This window comes from Cebus imitator, unplaced genomic scaffold (genome assembly GCF_001604975.1).
Source record: "Cebus imitator isolate Cc_AM_T3 unplaced genomic scaffold, Cebus_imitator-1.0 Scaffold12, whole genome shotgun sequence".
Classification (NCBI taxonomy): Eukaryota; Metazoa; Chordata; class Mammalia; order Primates; family Cebidae; genus Cebus; species Cebus imitator.
This window is the reverse complement of record NW_016107327.1, coordinates 6,381,466-6,401,674: the sequence shown is the minus strand read 5'-3', so window position 1 is coordinate 6,401,674 and position 20,209 is coordinate 6,381,466. Positions and strand designations below refer to the sequence as shown.

General features: G+C 37.7%; 1 protein-coding gene across 3 annotated transcripts in view; it reads right to left on the bottom strand.

Annotated features, from left to right (window-relative positions):
* Positions 1-20,209, bottom strand: part of ZNF521 (zinc finger protein 521) — a 294,208-nt gene that overhangs the window by 257,633 nt on the left and 16,366 nt on the right. For all 3 annotated transcript variants that reach the window (XM_017498379.2, XM_017498367.1, XM_017498370.1), the window contains one exon: positions 6,062-6,241. Coding sequence is in view for 2 of the 3 variants with exons in the window: in XM_017498367.1 (XP_017353856.1) it covers positions 6,062-6,241 (180 nt within the window). In the remaining variant the exon portion in view is untranslated. The remainder of the gene's footprint in view (positions 1-6,061; positions 6,242-20,209) is intronic.

Here is a 20,209-nt window from a genome sequence, read left to right as displayed (position 1 = left end):
AAAAAAACAAAAAAAAAAAAAAAAAAAAAAAAAAAGGTATACATAGAAATACCTTCCTTTGCGAAATCCAGCACTTTGTCAGTAGGGGGGATGTGGAAGGGGCGGGGAGAAGGGCAGAGAGAAGCAGCACCAAGAGTGAATTCAAGCAGTGGGAAGCAAACACTGGAACTGTCAGACTTCCCAAATTACACTAAAAGGCTTTAACCAAGCAAGAAGGCAACGCATAACATTACTTTTTTAATTAAAATGCTTCCAAGTGTCTTTAATCTTTTCCAGATCAGACTGGAGGGTTCAGCCAACTCAAGCTTCAACTTTAACACCTTCAACAAACATGAATGATTCCTGATTTCATTTCTCCCTTGTGTTTTTTGTTTTTTGTTTTTGCCTCCCCCTTGGCCTCCACTTTGACTTTGCCTCCCAAATCTACCACCATCCCAAAGAAATCATCCTGAACAACAATAAACAGGAAAACACCAGCTATTAGATACTCTTTCTGGACATGTACATCAACAAGTGGCAAGTAAGCCTCTCCTTTTGCGGGGAGGTGGGTGTTGGACAGAGTTTGGCTCCTGTCGCCCAAGCTGGAGTGCAATGGCACGATCTCAGCTCACTGCAACTTCCGCCTCCTAGGTTCAAGCCATTCTCCTGCCTCAGCCTCCTTCAGTCCCTCAGCTGTGTCTACAGAAGTGTGCCACTATGCCTGGCTAACTTTTTTTCTTTAGTAGAGACAGGGTTTCACCATTTTGGCCAGGCTCGTCTCAAACTCCTGACCTCAGGTGATTTGCCCACCTTGGCCTCCCAAAGTGTTGGTATTACAGATGTGAGCCATCATGCCCAGCCTCTACTATTCTACCTCTGACTAACCTGCTGTAGTACATGAGCACAGAATAGATTCCCTGCTTTCAGAAAGCTTCAGACTAAAAGAAACCAAATATTTTATCAGTTTTTTAAAAAATTTAACTCATAAATATTATCTTCATCATACCACACGTGGAAAATTCAGCATATGCTGCATAGATATTATTAAAGTTGTATGAGACAGGAATAATGCCTTTTGCTTTGATTCAATTTCATAGAGCTGAACATTAGAATAACTATAGGGCAGGAAAAATTAACCACTCACTAAGTAGAACTTGAAGTTTGTTTTCTAAATTATATGAATTTTAAAATAACTTTTAAAATTATTAAAAGTTTTTTTAAAAGTTTTAAATAACTTTTACCAAAAGAGAGGATTTCTTGCTAGATTAAAGTACACTGCCATGTCAGTCCAGTGAGTATGCTGAAGTTCCCATGTCTTTATACTGATATTAGTGCTGATTCTACATAGGCAAAGCTTTGTTTAAAGCACCAGTTATTCTACTGAAAATGGTATCTTACTAATTATCTGCATTTAATGGGACTTTCCAAAAATGGTATGTTCTGGGAAAAATACAACTTAAATGAAGTCAATTAAATAGACATGAACCAGAAAATCCACAAAAAATACCAATAAGTAACCAACAGAATGTCAAAATTAAAGACAGACAATACAAGTGTTAGCAACCATGTACAACCAGAACTCTCATCTATTGCTGGTAGGAGTGTAAATGGTACAATCACTTTGAAAAAGAGTTTGGACGTTTCTAATAACGACTAAACATCTCCTATCTCATGCCCTTCACCCAATGACCCAGCAATTCTGCTCCTAATGATAGAAATAAAACATATGTCCACAAAAGGATCCATAGAGAAGGTTAACTAAAACTTTATTCATGATATTCAAAAACTAAAAATAAAGTATCCTTTGACAAGAGAATGGAAAACAAATTATGATATATTCATATAATGGAATACTACATAGCAATACAAAGAAACACACTACTTACACAACAATATGAATGGATCTCATAGACATTATACCGAACAAAAGAAGCTGGACACACAAAAAAAGGGTGCATGCCATATAATTTCATTTATAAGAAGTTCTAGAATAGGCAAAATCAATCTATGGTTAAAACGACTCAAAAACTGATGACTTCTAGTGGAGCATTATTCATCTGATGAAGTGTGAGGGAACTTTCCAGGATGAAAGAAATGATATCTTAAGAAGGGTATGTCACATGTGTGTATTGACTTTGTCAAAATTCACCAAACTGTATACTTATAATTTATGAATTTCACCGTATGTAAATGGTGCACTAAAAAGTACAGCATTAATAATCATAAACAAATATTAAACTCAGTTTGCCTATCATGGTGATATAAGTAAGCAATTTTGAAACTACTTACTGTATATCCCAGCCTCAAGAAACTGAGTGAACATATTAATAAGAATAATGGAAGCCAGGTTCCTCTCTGTTAAGGAAGGCAGTAACAAATACAGAAAGGAAAAAGACTAGGATGTATCTGAGGTACTGAATTGAATGAGAGGTATCAAAATGAACATATGGTTTTTACTGAATAAAGAAACGTACACATATGTGTATATACTTGCATATGTGTGAATTTTTTTATGAACTATATTATATGTGTATTAAGTATGCATGGGCTGGGCATGGTGGCTCACACTGTAATCCCAGCAATTTGGGAGGCCCAGGAGGGTGGATCATGAGGTTAGGAGTTCAAGACCAGCCTGGCCAAGATGGTGAAACCCTGTCTCTACTAAAAATACAAAAATTAGCCGGGCGTGGTGGTGGGCGCCTGTAATCCCAGCTACTCGAAAGGCTGAGGCAGAGAATTGCCTGAACTCAGTAGGTGAAGGTTGCAGTGAGCCGGGATCATGCCACTGCACTCCAGCCTGGGTGACAGACTCCGTCTCAAGGGGGAAAAAAAAAAAAAAGTATGCATGTATATTTCCTACTTCTGTCTACTGAGAGGTCTTTAAGTAATGGTATACCTATAGTATTAAGCATACATAGTATCCATATCTTGGTTTCTAAATACCCTTGTCCTCATTAAGAACCAGGACTCCTTTAAAAAAAAAAAAAAGAAAGAAAGAAAAAAGAAAAAACACACTGGCTGATTGAAGGACTAGGACAACAAAAGACCACGATAATTTTGGAGCATCTATTTGCAACAGAAACTAAAGTTCTCAAATAATGACGAAGGTATATTAAACACATTCAGGATCCTGTTTGAAGGGACTCCCATTGGCTAAATCTATAGCAATCTGGGTATCAATACAATGAGAGTAATGAATTATGACCCACTGAATAAAATCAAAACCTAAAAGATGACAGTAACATGAATATACAAATAAATAAGAAAGAATATTACAATAGGTTAACAAACAGACAAAGTATGAACTTGCAATAGACATAAAAATAGTGAGCTGGGCGTGGTGGTTCATGCCTGTAATCCCAACACTTTTGGAGGCTGAGGTGGGAGAATCACTTGAGGCCAGGAGTTTGAGACCAGCCTTGCCAACATGGTGAAACCCTGTCTCTACTAAAAAGTACAAAAAATTAGCTGGGCGTGGTGGTGCGGACCTGTAGTCCCTGCTACTCGAGAGGCTAAGGCGAGAGAATCACTTGAACCCAGGTCGGTGGAGTTTGCAGTGAGCCGAGATCGGGCCAATGCAGTCCAGCCTGGGCAACAGAGCAAGACTCTTATCTCAGAAAAAAAAAGAAACAGTTGGTAAACATTTTATGAAAATGTGGATATTTATATAGTATGATCAAAGTTATCCTCCCACAAATTACTAACCATATACAAAGAGAAATGGTAACTTTATAATGAAAACTGTTAGCAGATACCACCTTAAACAAATATTCAATGTTAACATCATCACCACTGTAACCAACTAACATCATGTACTTCCTGATCTGATGCACTGAGAGGGTGCAATATCACTTCTTTATTGCTCCTACTATAGGAGCCTGAATACTACAGGAGCCTATGAAACCTGAATTTAATCCTTGGGAGACATCAAACAAACCCAAATGGATGAGCATTCTGTAAACTAACAGTCAGCTTCTCTTCAAACATGCCATGGTCAGGAAAGACAAAGAAAGGGTAAGATAACATTCCAGGTTAAGAGGTAAAAGAGATGACAATTAAATGTTATGCATGATCCTGAATCCTGGAGGAGGAGAAAAAATAGCTACCAAGGACATTATTAAGACAACTGTTGAAATTTAAATATGGATTGTGAATTAGATAGTACTATTTGTGTTAACAGTTAACTTTCTTCGTTTTTTCTCTGAGACAGAATTTCTCTCGTTGCCCAGGCTGGAGTGCAATGGTGCAATCTCAGCTCACTGTAACCTCCGCCTCCCAGGTTCAAGCAATTATCCTGCCTCAGACTCCCAAGTAGCTGGGATTATAGGCATGTACCACCACATTCAGCTAATTTTGTATTTTGAGTAGAGATGAGGTTTCACCACATTGGTCAGGCTGGTCTCGAACTCCTGACCTCAGGTGATCCACCTGCCTCAGCCTCCCAAAGTGCTGGGATTATAGGTGTGAGCCACTGCACCCGGCCAAAAGATTAACTTTCTCAGTTTCGGTAAGTATACCATAGATATGTAAGAGAAGAGATCTGTTCTTCAGAAATACACAGGATATATTTATAGAGGTGTGATGTCTCCCACTTTCTCTCAAATGATTTAGAAAGAAACTGCTAAAGGTGAGAGAGAAACAGAATAAAGTAAATGACAAAAAATGTAAGCAACTGGTTAATCAGGTAAATGATATGCAGGTTCCTTGTATTACTTTTCTAATTTTTTTCTATAAGTTTGGAATTGTATGAAAATAAAAGTTGCTCCCTAAAAGCATATATAAACTGTAAAATATATGTGTATGGCCAATATTTATATAAGCAACATGGATTCTCAAACTTCTGTTCCAGAAAATGTTTATGGGTTTTCCAAAAGAAAGATGATTCTGGAGCCTGATAAACTTGCTCACTATAATCCCTTTCTAAAGAGAAGAGCCACAATGCACTTTCAATAAAGAATCCTATTTAACGGATTTAATCCAACATTCCACAATAATCTATTCAGAAAACCTTGTTAAAATAGAACACACTTTAAAATCTTATAAAAATATGAATACGCAGTGGAAAACAGTCAGAGAACCACTTGTCCAATAAACACATTTCCTATACTTCCTTAACTGAAGAAAGATTTGTGCTGGGAAAATAAGAGGCAGAGAGAGACGCACGCATACACACACATAGGAGTGGTGTCAGCTTCAAATAGGAGTAAATGATGTGTATCTTACAGACATCTATCTAAAATGCCCTACGCAGGCTCCTATAATGCATTCCTGTAGGATATATTTAAAGGGAGTAAATATTTGGTAAGCTGAGTCTCAGCTTTACTTAGTCATTACATCGAACATGCTATGCAATATGTTACTTTAAATCTGACTCTTCCAAGGAACTGCACAGCAGAATAGCTTGCCAGCCATAATGAGCCACAATACCTGCTATGGGCCAGGTATTGTGTTAGGCTCAGATAATTTGAGAATAAATAAGACACAGTTTCAGTCATTAATCAGTTTTCAGTCTAATGAGTGAGATGGAAAAGTGAACATACCCAGTGAGAACTGTGGTGCCCAAGAGTAAGTACTGGACTTTATGGGAACACAAAAAATGTGGCTAACTCAGACAGAGGGAAATCAGGAAAGGTTTCCTTCAGGAAATAATGTCTAAGCTAACATATGTTAATTTCCCATGCTGTCTTTGAAAAGATATTCAAAGGATTTTAAAAATATTATATTAGTCATCCAATATTCATGTTCTGCTCCTACATGGCATCATGTAAAAAAGAAATTAAAAAAGAAAATACACCCTAGCCATTAACACCTAGGTGCCTTTCAAAATCTAAGAGGGCTGTGACACTGAGGTTACAAAATACACCCATTAGCTATTAACATCTAGGTGCATTTCAAAATCTAAGAGGGTTGTGACACTGAGGTTACCCCAAACAACCATCTCAGAATTCACTCAAAAGCGCCTCTAGACTTAGCTAGGTATAAGAATAAAATAATTAGAGGAGAAAAACACATAAAGGAACAAACTGAAAAAATCAGAAATAGAACAGTACAAGAAGACAAAAAAGTGGTAAGTATTGTTTACCTGTCAGTTGACATTGATTAATCTTGTGTTCTGTGATATCGCTCAGCGATTCAAACACCTGGAGGCAGCTGTCGCAGCTGTGCACAGCTTCGTCTTCCAACTCCTCCCCGTCTTCCGGCCTCTTCTTACAATCTAGTGCCTCTCCATCTTCAGTCTTGTCTTCAAGTTTACAGTTGGGGTCTGAAAGAAAATCAACACTGTAAGTATGGGGTTTAAAGACAGGTTCTTTTAAAGTAACTTTTAATCTTCTTGCTACCAAAAACAGAAACACCGTTTTCCTTGAAGTTACAACAGGAGGGCTTCAATGCAGATTTTATTACAGGAAAATCAAAAGTGAGTCTCTCCTAAAATTATTCAGTTAGTGATTATCAAAGGACTTCTTCCTTTTCCCCACCATGTAGCCCTTTTCCTATCTCTCCCATCAAATCACTTGCCCACTCTTAAGACTGACTTTGCCATTTTTCACAGCCTTTTAGTTTTTGCTTAAAAGAGAAAGATAAATCACTTTTAAAATTTAAGCCTCCAATGCAAAAGGAAGAAAACCCACTGTGCTGAAGAATGAACTCTTTTTTCTGCTAAATATACTCTTTCAAGAGGAATTACCCGAATTAGCCAAAAGTCTAGAATAAGCTAAGCTAATTACCATAGGCACAAAATTGACCTTTACTTATAAACTGGTCAAAACACACAGCTACTCCATTCTTTGTTAGACAGTGATAGCAAAACAAGCTCTATCACATAGCAAAACATTCTGACAAACGCAAACTCAAGTGTAAATTTATGTCTCCTGTTTTCAAAATTATCCAAAGAAGTGAAATAAGATATACAAAAAACAATTATAAATAATAAAGTCAACAACTTGGGTTGGCATTATCAATGTTGTAAAGCTAATTGTTGTGAAAACTAAAAATAGTTTCATTTAACCCTAAAAATGATACACAAACAGCAGGGAGAGGTGGGGCTGCGGGATTAGGGAGCAAGCACGGGGAATGCTTTCACTTATAGCTCAATAAATGCTTTTTGATTAGTTACTGTCCTTTGACTCATTTCCTCCCAAAGAGGGAGGGAGAAAGGAACTGTGTGGGGATGGGGCAGGAGAGTATCTCTTTGCGGGAAATTAAGATAATAGGGTAACACAATCAGTGACTGAATTTATGGGTCACTGATTTCCAGTAACAAAAAGTCCTCCAAAGTCATAAACTAGATCTCAAAATATAGTAAAATGAAACTAGAGATTTCTATTTTCTGTAAGGCCTTGACTAGTCAATGAAATGGTTACAAAAGAACTGTATCAAGATACCTAAGAAATACGTAATGCATTTTCTGTAGCCACATTTTACATGACTGAAATATTACTGTTAATGGCTACAATAAATATGGCAATTTAAGTATAAATATATTTAATTTTTTAAATTTTGCTTTTTAGAGATGGGTCTCACTAGGTTGCCCAAGCAGTAGTGCAGTGGCTATTCATAGGCACTATCATAGCTCACTGCAGCCTCCAACTCCTGGTCTCGAGCAATCCTCCTGCCTCAGCCTCCCAAGTAGTTGGGACCACAGGCACATACTGCCATGCCCAGCTATTTAATATTTTTAATATTTCATTAAATGTTCCAATCAAGAATCCACAGAATCAAAATTAACCAATTATTTCTCAGAAAAGTCCATAAATACCACCGCACCACTCTGAGAGTGCTTTCTGCTATCTTGCACATAGCACGTTTCTATGAATGCTTCTTCTACAAGTCACTTATACTCCCTTTTTTGTCTGGCAGTTGTTCTAAAGCCTTTCTTCACGTCTGCAATAAACATAACTATATTTCACCCTTCCAATGATTCACATATGCCAAAATCAACATATATCACAATGTATCTGATAAGCTCTTGGGTTTTTAAAAAAAGCAAAATTCCCATCTCAAAGGGCATATAGTTTTGTTTGTTGGGGTTTTTTCAAAAAGAACACACTGTTTAAGTAAATTTTTTTTCCCCAAAAAAGAACACACAATTGGTAAATTGGCAAATTGGTAATTTGGGTTGATTTGCCATCTGGAAAATTATTATCTCAACATTCTACACAGTGCCCATTTCAGTATACCAGGATTTAGACTGCTCATTCCTGGGGGGAGTAATCACAGAGCTTTTGCATTTGTCTTTCACTTTGCCCAGTACAGTTTTGTATCCAGGTGAGTGCTTAGTAAATACTATTTAGTGATGGTGAGAAGGGGAAGGAGAAAAAAATCGAGAGTACCTTAAAAAGTCCTTTACTGGTATTTTTTCTGTAAACAGAAACAGACCAGTTACCTCCAAAGTAAAAAGCACTTGCATGCCTACAGTTTCCAAAGCTGAAACTATAGGACCCATCACATTCAGGTTTGCTTCTCTCAAATATTTCATCTGGGGCTTCAGATACAACAAATGGCAATGATTCAAAGATCTTCAACAAACTAAAAACAAGTGGTGAAATACTGCCAAACTAGACAGCAATTCAGGAAAATAAATAACTGTCCCAACTATGGCAAACTGACCCCAACACCGTTAAAACACTTATTGGAAAGCAGCATGCACTCATGAATACTCTTGGTTGTTTAGCATAAGTTTCCAGTTTCTCAAAAAAACTGATAGCACTCAGGGAAATGTCGATGTTAGGTCTGAATTTTAATATGAGTATTTAAATGCCACACATCCAGTTTGCAGACCTGTTTGTTTTTAAATAAGGAGACTCTGTGAATACTTTAAGTACTATACAGAGAAAAATGATAAAAACTCACTTTCCTTATTATTCAAGAATATGGACACTTTCCATGAATCCAGTATCAAAAATACAAACCTAGAAGAATGCATGATGCTTTCGCTCTTAAAAGCTGAAGAATGACCCCCGTCCATGCTTCCATGACTGTGGCTAGTTATTAAAATGAGGGTCATTTTAAGACTAATAAAAAATGTTTTTGCTTCCACTTCTGCATTTGCAGATAGAACCCTTCAGGGACAGAAGCCAGTCAAGCTTATTCACTTCTGCTGCAACTTTAGGATGCATGCTCCAGCCAACTGGCGAATTTGTTTTTAGGTCAACACTTAAGAGGGACCCTCTGGGAGGCGGGTTCGATTATAGCCTATGACGCCTTGGTGTAATGAGTACTGGAATCTCAGTCTCTCTCCTTGTAAGATTTTTCCAACCTCCACTTTCACGAAGAATTCTTTTTTGCCCATTCAAAAGATGTGTTTATTTGTGCTGGGGCTTGCATCCCTAATGCCAGTTGATGTAGGAAGATTCTAAAAAGCTTACACTGTCAACCATTTCTTTCCCACAGGTGGCTACACTTCAATAATTGCACATGGCCTTAGTGATGTAGTTTTTATAAAGTCCTTTGAGATTCAATCATAAAAAATAATTGTATTACTCTGCTAGCCATTCAAACCTCTGACTTCAACCTAAGGGGTTATAAATACAAGGTTCATGCCTCTAAGTACTGCCCTGCCCCCAGCACCACTGCAGGAAGGATCATTGTTCTTCCAACTCCATTGTTGTGCTATAAACCCAGGGCAAAGGGTGATCTTTTCAAATATCCCTATACTCTCCACACTGCAACCACAAACTGTGTCATAGCTGCAGGCACTATTCTCTTTCCCCCTGCCCTAAATGATGCTGCCCAAATATGCTGCATTCAACACAAATGATCTCACCTCCTCAACCAACTTTCTACCTCATCCTTTGAAAAGGTTGCTATGGGACACTGGATTTATACCATTCTAACTGGATAAAATGCTGAATTTTGGAACACAGGCACAACTATTATTACAAAAGTAAGTGGCAGCTTTCTGGTTCCAATTTTGTTAACATTACTTACAAACAGGAATTTAAAAGAGGCATTCTTTTCCCTGATTATGTTCTCTGGCAGGTGGTTCTTTTCTTTGTCTCATCCTCCTCTTCATAAAAATTGTTATTGCTATAACTTGGTTTAATAAAATTACAACTATGGGGAAAATGAAAAATTGCACTGGCTTAAAAGTGTTGGAGGCAATAAACCCATGGACTTCAATTAATTTCAAGTGTGGGATCAGTTTAAGGCCAACCAGCAGAAATTCTATTCTGTCCATGTAAAAATGAGGTTTCACCACATTTACTTTTTATAACCTATATAAAAGTCAAGTAAAAGTAATGAATATCTAAAAGCCATCTCAGTGGACTGGCAAAGACTATCTGTATTCTTGAAACTCATCTTACATATTTCTCTCTGTGCAACAAGGATCCCATGCCTGATCAAAGCTAAAATGTCAAACTACTGAGAAAACAGCCCAATTTCCAATCCATTTCGCTGCCTCAAAATGGACCTCCTTCCAAGCCACTTTTGCATGGAAAAGCACTTGCAAAAGAAAGAAAAACTAAGAGATCATGTGGTTATAATTATTACCAGGCAAGGAATATTTCTGCAGCTCAGTGGTAAAGTAAAACTCTGTCGCTCTCTGCTCCCAATAGTGTCCATCGCAAAACAACTGCCTCATTAAATCTCTGCAGTAAGATTAATATGCCGTAGCTGCACTACATTTATAACTTGGTACTCTATAAAAAGCACATTTAATGGTAAGAGCCAGAGCCTAGATACAAAGTATTACTATAAAAACTTCTGGCAGAAACTACACAGTGCAGGCCCTCTGTTCCTCTTGCAGGAGATATAAATGAGGCTTTTTCTGGTTGATTCCAAGCATGAAGCTCTACCTTAAAAACCAGAGTCAGTTTTTATGAGAGTGGCAGAAACGCAAGATTCTGAGGATGATGTAAATATGAATGCAAGAAGATTACTTAACAACTAAGACTGGCAAGAGATGAATGAACCCAAAATACTCCACTTATATACACACGCAAACTTACAACTGGACCACTTCCTAACAGTTTGTTCTCTGATCATAGCCAGCTTTTCACCAAATTAAACAGCTACGGCATAAATTACTCAACCTTAAGTCAACCCACACAGTGCCCAGTGAGTTCAAGAAAACTACCAACTAAAAAATACATACTGCCTAAAAAATAAACAAATAAAATAAAAAAACAAATCTTAGCTTCACTATGATGACCATGACCTTCAGGATCTTAATGCCTAAAAGTGTTAAAAAATAAAATAAAAAATTAAGGAAAAAGTGGTCCCAACACTACCCTGCTAGTGAACTAGTAAAAATAGAGGGTTTTTGAGACTTTAGAAAGCTGCCCGAGTTCTTTCAAGGATATTGTCTGAAAACAAAAAAAAAGCATTATAACCCAGCGTCACGTATTTAGGAATTCTATGCTAAATAAGTAAACAAATAATTCAGATGAATGCATTTCATACCAAAATCTCCCCGAATCACTGCAAATGATGCACCTCAGGTTAACAACCATCTTGTGCTAACTGTAATTAACTGTCTAATGATGTTGTATTTAAAGTTCATGTGTGTACACACAACTAGTCTTCTAGGTTTAGTGACATATTTAGAAGTCCCACACCTAAAAAGAAAATCAGGGAGTATCTGTTTAAAATAAACCATGTGTGAAAGCACTCCTCCCCTACAAGTATGTTCAAATCGTAATTCCTGATTTATGTTTATACTTTTTAAGACCAGAGAAAAAGTTACCTTCAGGCTACAAAGAGTTAACAAGAAGCAGAAAGCCTTCCTGGTTTTCAAAAACCAAAGGGCGGGATCATTATTTTGTGCTTTCTGGGCTCTAGATATGCATTCTAACTTCAAATCCCATAAGACGAAAACAGATTTAGGGGAAATAAATCGCACAGTGTTATAAAATGGCAAGCAGGCTCTAATGAAGGAAGGCAGCATTGCCAGACTGTGCAGCCGTCTGTCCCGCACTCGTCTGCTGGTCTGCTGTCTCATTTTTTTTATTACTGTCAACTAAAGGTAAACAAACAAACAAAACACAAACAAAAACAAAAGCAATCGATGGGGTGGCTAAGGGCTGAGTATCCCCAGAACACCACATCGGCCTCGGCTTAGCAGGATTGTGACAGGCATCCCAGACAGGGACCTGGCTGGGCACCAACCAGTCCAAAGAGCTCCCGTGGTCACGGATGAGAATGTGTTCCTTTTACTTTTTCTGCAATGTTTATTTTCTAACCACTCTATTCTCTGAAAGCTATTAAATTATTTTACAGAAGAAAAAAAAAGGAACCTGTCATCTATTTGTTCTTTCCTTTGTCTATAAAATCTTCTCAGACAGAAAGAATGATCTCTGCATTAAACAAAGTCGCACTGTTGAAATTTACGCTTTCTGTGGTTTTGCTTGATTGTTCTACAGGTCTATCACGGTCCTTGAAGACCAAAGAGAAATATCACAGATGTACTGTTATCAAGGAGAACATGCCAATCGTGAATTTATTACCACTATCTACAGTGAAATTCCTTGAAGGAGGATGCTGAATGGGAAGAAATTAGCCTTAGGGGAGGTTAAATACACACACACTACACACACACTCTCTCACTTGTACACTTTGCAACAAAAGTTTCTCCTCTTCCAATCAGAAAGATCTACCCAAGTTTCTTTCTTCCATTATTATTCCTTTTATCTTTAACATGAAATTTATTTAATATAAAGAGTAGTTTGTAATTATTTACTAACATATTCCTACCTTAAAGTCATTTAACTTCTTCACAATGAATTACTATGGCTGCCTTGGCACAACTTCAGTAAGCAAACATTTCTTGAACACCTATGTGGTTAACAGTCAGTTGATTAAGTCCCTGGAGATACAACGTCTAAATTCCTGTCCCAAGAAGTTTGCGACCTGCTGCAGCTTCCCAACTGGTGGGTCAAAAGCAGGTTCAAGTGTTTTAGGATATTGATCCTTTCAGCCCTCAAGGTGACCAGGCACAGCTTAGGGTGACTGGACACTGCAAGTCTCTTTTCCCTGGCCTTGAGTGGTTTTGCCCATTTACCCAAGTTTGCCATTTGAAACTTACTTTTCTGCATATGTCATTTCACGAGAAGGGCTGACAGGCACAGGGAGAGAGAGAGAGGAGTAAGTCAACGACTACAGCAAGAGGGATAAGTACTCAGAGGGGCATCTATTTGGGGCAGGGAAATTCTACTTTAAGAAGAGCAACTTGGACTGAATTTTATTTTATTTATTTATTTTATTTTATTTTTTTTTTTTTTTGAGACGGAGTTTCGCTCTTGTTACCCAGGCTGGAGTGCCATGGCGCGATCTCGGCTCACCGCAACCTCCGCCTCCTGGGTTCAGGCAATTCTCCTGCCTCAGCCTCCTGAGTAGCTGGGATTACAGGCACGTACCACCATGCCCAGCTAATTTTTTGTAGTTTTAGTAGAGACGGGGTTTCACCATGTTGACCAGGATGGTCTCGATCTCTTGACCTCGTGATCCACCCGCCTCGGCCTCCCAAAGTGCTGGGATTACAGGCTTGAGCCACTGCGCCCGGCCTAAATTTTCAAGGCTACATAGCACTGAGAACAAGAACACAGCTCTTCAGGCAACAGAAACATAGGTAAGGCCATAGATACATAAAACAACATGATGCCTTCAAAGAAATGCAAGTACCTGTGTTGCTATTCAAATGGTGAGGGCTGGACAGAACAGAAAAACAGTGGGGCAACAGCAGAGACCAGGCTGGAAAAGCGGCTAGAGCACGAAGGAACTAATGTTAGCGAAACATCCAATGTTAACTTCACTGCTATCCGAAATCACAGATGGATTTTAAGTAGGGGAGTGAATGATCTGGTTGATATTTTACAAAGATGCTCCACTGGTAATTGAGAGGATGGCATGGACAAAGATCAGACCTGGAAGCGAAGAGACCAATCCAGAGGCTACAAGATAAACCAGGAGGGAAGCAGAGTGAAAACTAAATCAAGGCAGAAAGGAAACAATGGTTCTGGGATCCACTATGGAAACAGGACCTGGGTCGATGGTGAGCAGAGGAAAGTAGAGAGCTGTCTCTGGGTTTGCCAGGCACTAGGCTTGGTGGAGTCATTCATTCATAGACAGGAGTATGCTTTTCCCACTATCTTCACATGCAGGTTTTGTCTTTTACCCATATTCTCACTCACCTAAATAGTGACAAAGAGGTGCCAAGGCTGGAGAAAAACTGGGCAGAAAAATCACACCACCTAACTTTTTAACCTAGCACCAGAGGTTTGCAGGGGCCCCAGTGACACTTCTCAGGACTTGAAAGATCTCTGGTTAGACTCCTTTTACTTTTTAGCCTTATTTCAAACACACAATGCTGAAGAAGTGTAAAATTAAACTGAAAACCAAAAAAGACACTGATTCTAATATCCCTTTCTTATTTCTTCTTTAAAAAATCATTACCCATTAGTTTAAGTTAACACGATTTCACTTGCAGTTCATGATTCTTTTCATAAGACAAAGTCAAAACACCAGACAACTACTTTTAATAACATAAAACCCAAATACATTTTAAATGCTTGTTTTAAAAGGTGCACACAGCCTTTTCCTAAAAGAGAATGTGGTAAGGAACTACCAAGAATGTGACAGGGCAACAGGGGAAAGAGATGAAACAAGGCTAAAATGGGTACACAAACTCAAAATCACTTACGCTAATAAAGGAAGAAAAAAGTACCCTGCCAAAGTTTTTTCAAGATGAAGGGCTCAAAGTAAAACACCCAATGTCTTTTTGTAATCTTGTTGTTTTTCTTTTGTTTTGCTTTGGCATGAGCCTTTCTTCTCGCCAGATTTGAAATGCCTCACGCTTCCAACTACCCTGATGCCTTCAGATTCAACAAGGACACATTTGAATCTCATGTAGTCTCTAACCTCCTGCAGAAAGAAACAAAACCAGCTTCTGTAGGTCCATGCTCAATCTTAAACCGAGCATCAAAGACCCCTTTCTTCCATTTTACATGAGAAAGATACTACACACAAATATTTTTAATATCCAGCTAATCAAGTACTAATTTCTCAATAGCAAAGCAACTTTAATACTACTAAAAAAAATCCACTCTGGAGAAAAACAAATTATTTGAAAACATTTATGTGTAGTCTTTAGTACATAATGACCAGGTATGCTGAAAACTGCTTCTCAGACAAGATAGCTGCAATAACAAATAAAACCATTTTTGAACACAGGATTTAGACTTTTGGACATTTGGGAAAGAGTCTAGCTCCTCTTTACTGAATAAGTCTATATAGCCTTCCTAGCACAGCTAGAAAGCATTAGTTCCCCCAAGCAAAGAAAAATCTGGGGCCAAATGCCTTATTATTAGCGGTATCATACTAATATTCACGCCAACTGTTTGTATTTTTTCAGCCGTTTTAGATACTGCCAATCAAATTGCAACATTTCTGAATTGGACACCTAAAGTTAATATCTCAACAATTACTGAAGCATCAGCTTGGGGGGAAAGTGTTTTGTTTGGATCAAGAAACCCTGGCTTGCTGCAATCTACCAATACTCACCTTCACATTTTGAAAAGGTAAACCCAACCTCATTCACAAAAATCAACACAATATTATCACTCAATTCTCTTTACTAGTGACTTTGGACTTGCTTTTTTCTTTTTTTTTTCCTTTTCTTCTTTTTTTAATTTAGGAAGTTCCTCTCCTTAACTGCAATTATATTATTTGAAAGACAAGGACAACTGGATTTATCTAAAGTTTGTTAATTAATCCAACATTTTGGGCATTTAATATTCCACTGAACAGAATCATTTCACTCAGGAACATGAAAAACTGTTGGGTTTTTTTTCTTTCTTTCTCCCCCTTCAGCAACTCCAAATGGTTCTCAAACTGGGAATCAAACTGCCATTAAAATAAAGAGAAAAATAATATGAAAACAAGGTTTTTTCTTTTCTTTCCTAGCTAACACATAAGTGGAAAATCCACATTTGTAAGAAGGGATCCCACTAAAGAAGATAAGAAAGCATTTTCCAAACAACTGCTTTGGTAACATGATGATTCATGAAAAGAGAAACTTTAAAAAAAGAAAAATCCTATAAAATAAGGCACAAATTTGTATAAAAAAAAAAAAAAAAAAAAAAACTGAGGCTGTGATTTATGCCTTTTGAGCTATGATAAACTACAAGAAAATTTACGTATAATTGAAAAAAAGGAATTCATTTTGTCTTCCCCTAGTTGGTCTAATAAATTTCAAAATACATGCAACCCTAAATGTCCAAGGTTCCTTCAGCCCAATAAACACAACAAGAAAAGCCACACAACCAAAAATAAACTATAAAAATAGATCATTATTGATTTAGTACCATTTCTGCAACACTTTCCTTAAGGAATCTGAAACAAAGGAAATAGAAGAGCATCATTTGTTTTAAACTTTTCAACTGCCCTTCTCATTTCCTAGGACACAAAAATAATTCCTTAGGTGTCCATATGAGTTTAACGTTTTTCTTTACTTTTAACACAATTTCTCCAAAAGCCAGGTTTTAAAAATGTACTTTTTCTTACAGAATGACCACCTCGACAAATGTGCGTTCAATCTGCATGTATCTGCAGACAAGTAATAAAGACACTGGTGCCATTAGCATAATCAATACACAATTTACAGAGCAACGCAGATAGAGCTAAAAGTGAACATGTACACCATTATCACAGTAACTATAAATTAATAGTTGTTTGTGGAAATATGTTCCCAATTATATTGTTTTAATCTTGACTGGTCAGGACAATGTGACCATATATTATATATTTTTATACTATTTATGTATGTAATGTAGCATATATGTATATAATACAAATATATATATATGCACATGTACATATATACTATGAATATATATTTTAAAGCATAATGCTATATGTAAACATATTTTCAAATGATTATTTCCAGATAATCTCCAAATATGCATAAAGTAATATCAACTAAATCAATCACACATGGGGAAATGGCTGATAAACACCCATATTTATTTGTTTTGCCTTTTTTACTTTGTAGTTTAATAAGCATGTGGTTTAATAAGGACACTCTCTCTCTATATATGTAAATATATATACGGAAATATATATGGGGAGGGAGCATATTCTCAGAAGGTGGGCCGAAGGGCCAGGGCTCATCTTATTTTTAAAAAAGAAAATAAGTGAAATAATCTGGTCAATCCTGCTATTGCTGTTCATAGTTTTTAAATATCCAACACTTTTAACCTTACATTTAGCCAATACTACAAAAAAAAAGTACATCCTGTCTCTGAAATACCATCTCTAAGATGTCAGAATTGGAGTCGTTTTTTCAAGTATAGCGACAGGTCATGCCCAATCCCCTCCACAGAGGGCATCAATGCCACACCAGTCCTTGGAACAATCTATCCCCGCAATGGGTATATCCATCTTTCACAGCCATGAAGAAAAACTGTGTCAAATGTAATATATTTCAAATGAAAGAAAACAGGCATCACTTCAGGATGGTAAAGTGCCTTAATCTGACAGTGGGAAATATAAATTTGTTTCCCCTCTAACTGCTTCATGGTGTGTTTAATACAGCCAGTGTGGTACTACCAGGGGTTAGTCAGCCCAAAGCCAGGTACACTGCTATAGTCTTTGCAGGTACAACCATCACTCACTTTTTCTCAGAAGTCAAGCTGGTGGGTTTCACCAAGTAAATCTCCTGGCCTTTGAGTAAGAGCACAGAGAGGAAAGACCTTTGAAAGTCTACTCAACCTCTACAAGACAGTAATTCTGAGATTTCGCCAGCAATGAAAAAACACTTGCCACAGCCACTATAAAATCTCCCAGATCAGCTTCCAGAGGCATTCATTTTTTTTTCTCAGAAGACAAAGCCTTTAATTACACAGTTAGAGATTTGTGAGGTTTCCGTTGCTTTTAATGCTCTCTCATGTGTCAAGGCCTAATATCCTATCATACTTTTTCTTGGAGAAGTAACTTTCTCTTAGGGGCAAGGGAGTAGAATAGGAGAGGGAACTCTGATCTAACTGCCTAAAGCCAAAAGGAACATCAGAGGAGAGATCTGGTGGCCAGAGGAGTAATTATTTCTACATCTTGATTTGGTTTAAGACCAGTCTTGGCTTCTTCATTTGAAAAGAATGAGAGGAAAGACTGCCCACTTTCAAGTTCTTTTCCTGCATCAGCCACACTAATTGGATGGGCGCAGTGTATGTGACTCAGTTTCCTCACCTATAAAATGAGGGCAATGATAAGTGACAAAGGATATATTTAAAGCCAAATGAAGACACAGTGTCTTTTGAAACATTAAACAGGTGCCCAAAAGTAAGGTCTTTGTCATAAATAGTGAACTCAACTCTCCTCCAGCTCTATCACCCACCTTTTATTGTAGAGAATGGTTACAAAGAGTTGAATATAAAAGTTCACACAATGCCTCTTAGGCTTTCTCCAGAAGGGAAAATATTTTCTTCTCTACACAAAGAGGCAAAGCAGCTGCAATACTGAGTGCCACCCCTAAAGACTTTGCAGACGAGGTAAACATAAAGAGGATAAAACATGCATGCCTCCCCAGCTTCCCAGAGAACTTCATCCAGAATAAAAATCTATTACCAGTTAGTGATTTGCTAAGTGCCAGACATCCATTAAGCACCTTATGTTTGTTTCTTAATATGACAGTCCTGTAAGGTAGATTCCTCACATTTTACTGGTAAGAAAACAGGTTTAGTGAGATTCAGTAACCTGTAGCTTGTTAATAATGTGCAAGATTCAAACGCAAGTCCACCAGGTACCAGGTCCCTTGTGTCTACCCATTGTGGCATGCCGATCATGCACACAAGACCAAAGCACTGAGGCATCCGCTGCTCCGACTAGAATAAGGAAGGCGATGCTCAGGGCAGTGAGCCTGTGGCTTTCAGAAAAAATCGGAAAGGTCTGAAAAAGTCACTTTCCTTCCATCACCTAAAATGTGTATAGCCATGAAAGGTAATTCCCATAATTATAAATCAAGAGACTGCGATTCTCCTCCCTAGTCTGTTACAAAGTCAGGAGTAACCCGGAATACATAATTTAAGGTCCTTGGGTCTTGGAGACAGCAAGCGGGTCATCTCTAGGGTCTTCCCTGCTCTAAACTCTCATGATCTGTATCTTTTCCTGTGCTCAAAATAGTCTGTACCTCACCTAATGAGATGTCCATCCCCAGCCCTGGCTGGCCTTTCAGGAAACTAAACTAGCACCTGAGCCCAATACCCTTTTAAAAGTGTTTTCCAGAATATCTATATTAAGTGATCCCAAAGTGAAATTTCCTTTGTCACTTTCTATCATTTAAAGATATTCCACTCATTAAAAGTGGCCTCTCTCAATCCTCTTGGCTTTCCCCACTCTGATTTTCATTACTATTTCTTTCACTTCATTTAGCATTAAGGTTGAAGAAAAAAGTTTAAATGGCTATTCAAAAGTCATCTGACTGGATATATTAAGGCTTCAGACTTCGTCAGTATAGAAAGACAACTTTATGACAGTTTACATTTAGTTAAAATTAAAAGATAGTGTCTACAAAGAGTGTCACCAGACAAGTGAATGCCAAGGTCAACCAGCAAGTGCAGACAGAGGCTGGGCTTCTAAAGCCCAAAGGGGCAGCAGAGTCAAGCAATCTGCAAGTGAGGCCCTGGTGATTTCATGAACTGAAGAGAGAGTAAAACTTGTGATTGAACAAGCAAGGGAAGGTAACGGGAAATTAAAGCAACCTGAACAGTTAGGATTTACTGCAGAAAGAATAAAGAAGAAATCAGAGAAAAGAAATGTCAATCTGCCCCAAAATAAGGTCTCAAATAAAATGAAAGCACTGGCTAGACACAGCCAGACATGGAAGGGAGTTAACTGTCAGTCAGCAGACACATTCCTGTATCCTCCTTCCACATTCAAACTCTATACCCACATGTGCTTCTAAACAACACAGAATCTCTCTCTGAATCCAAGAAGAAAATGCTTCTAGACAAATTTACTGATGACTGAGCTGATGCAGAAAATCATCCCCTTGTTGCACTAATTCCTTTGTAAACCCAAGCCCAGATTTACCTTTTTAATTTAAGGATTATTAATAAATCTGCTATGATTAAACTTTCATAATGATATGTGAATTATTTGTCTCCAGTTCCTCTCTCAAGAACAATTAGACTACCTTTGTAAATTAGCACTGGCCCTTTTGCAAAGAACCTAAAAGACACCAACCTGACTTACCAAAAAAAAGATGGCAGAGGTGCTAAAATTAATTAGCTTCACTTTA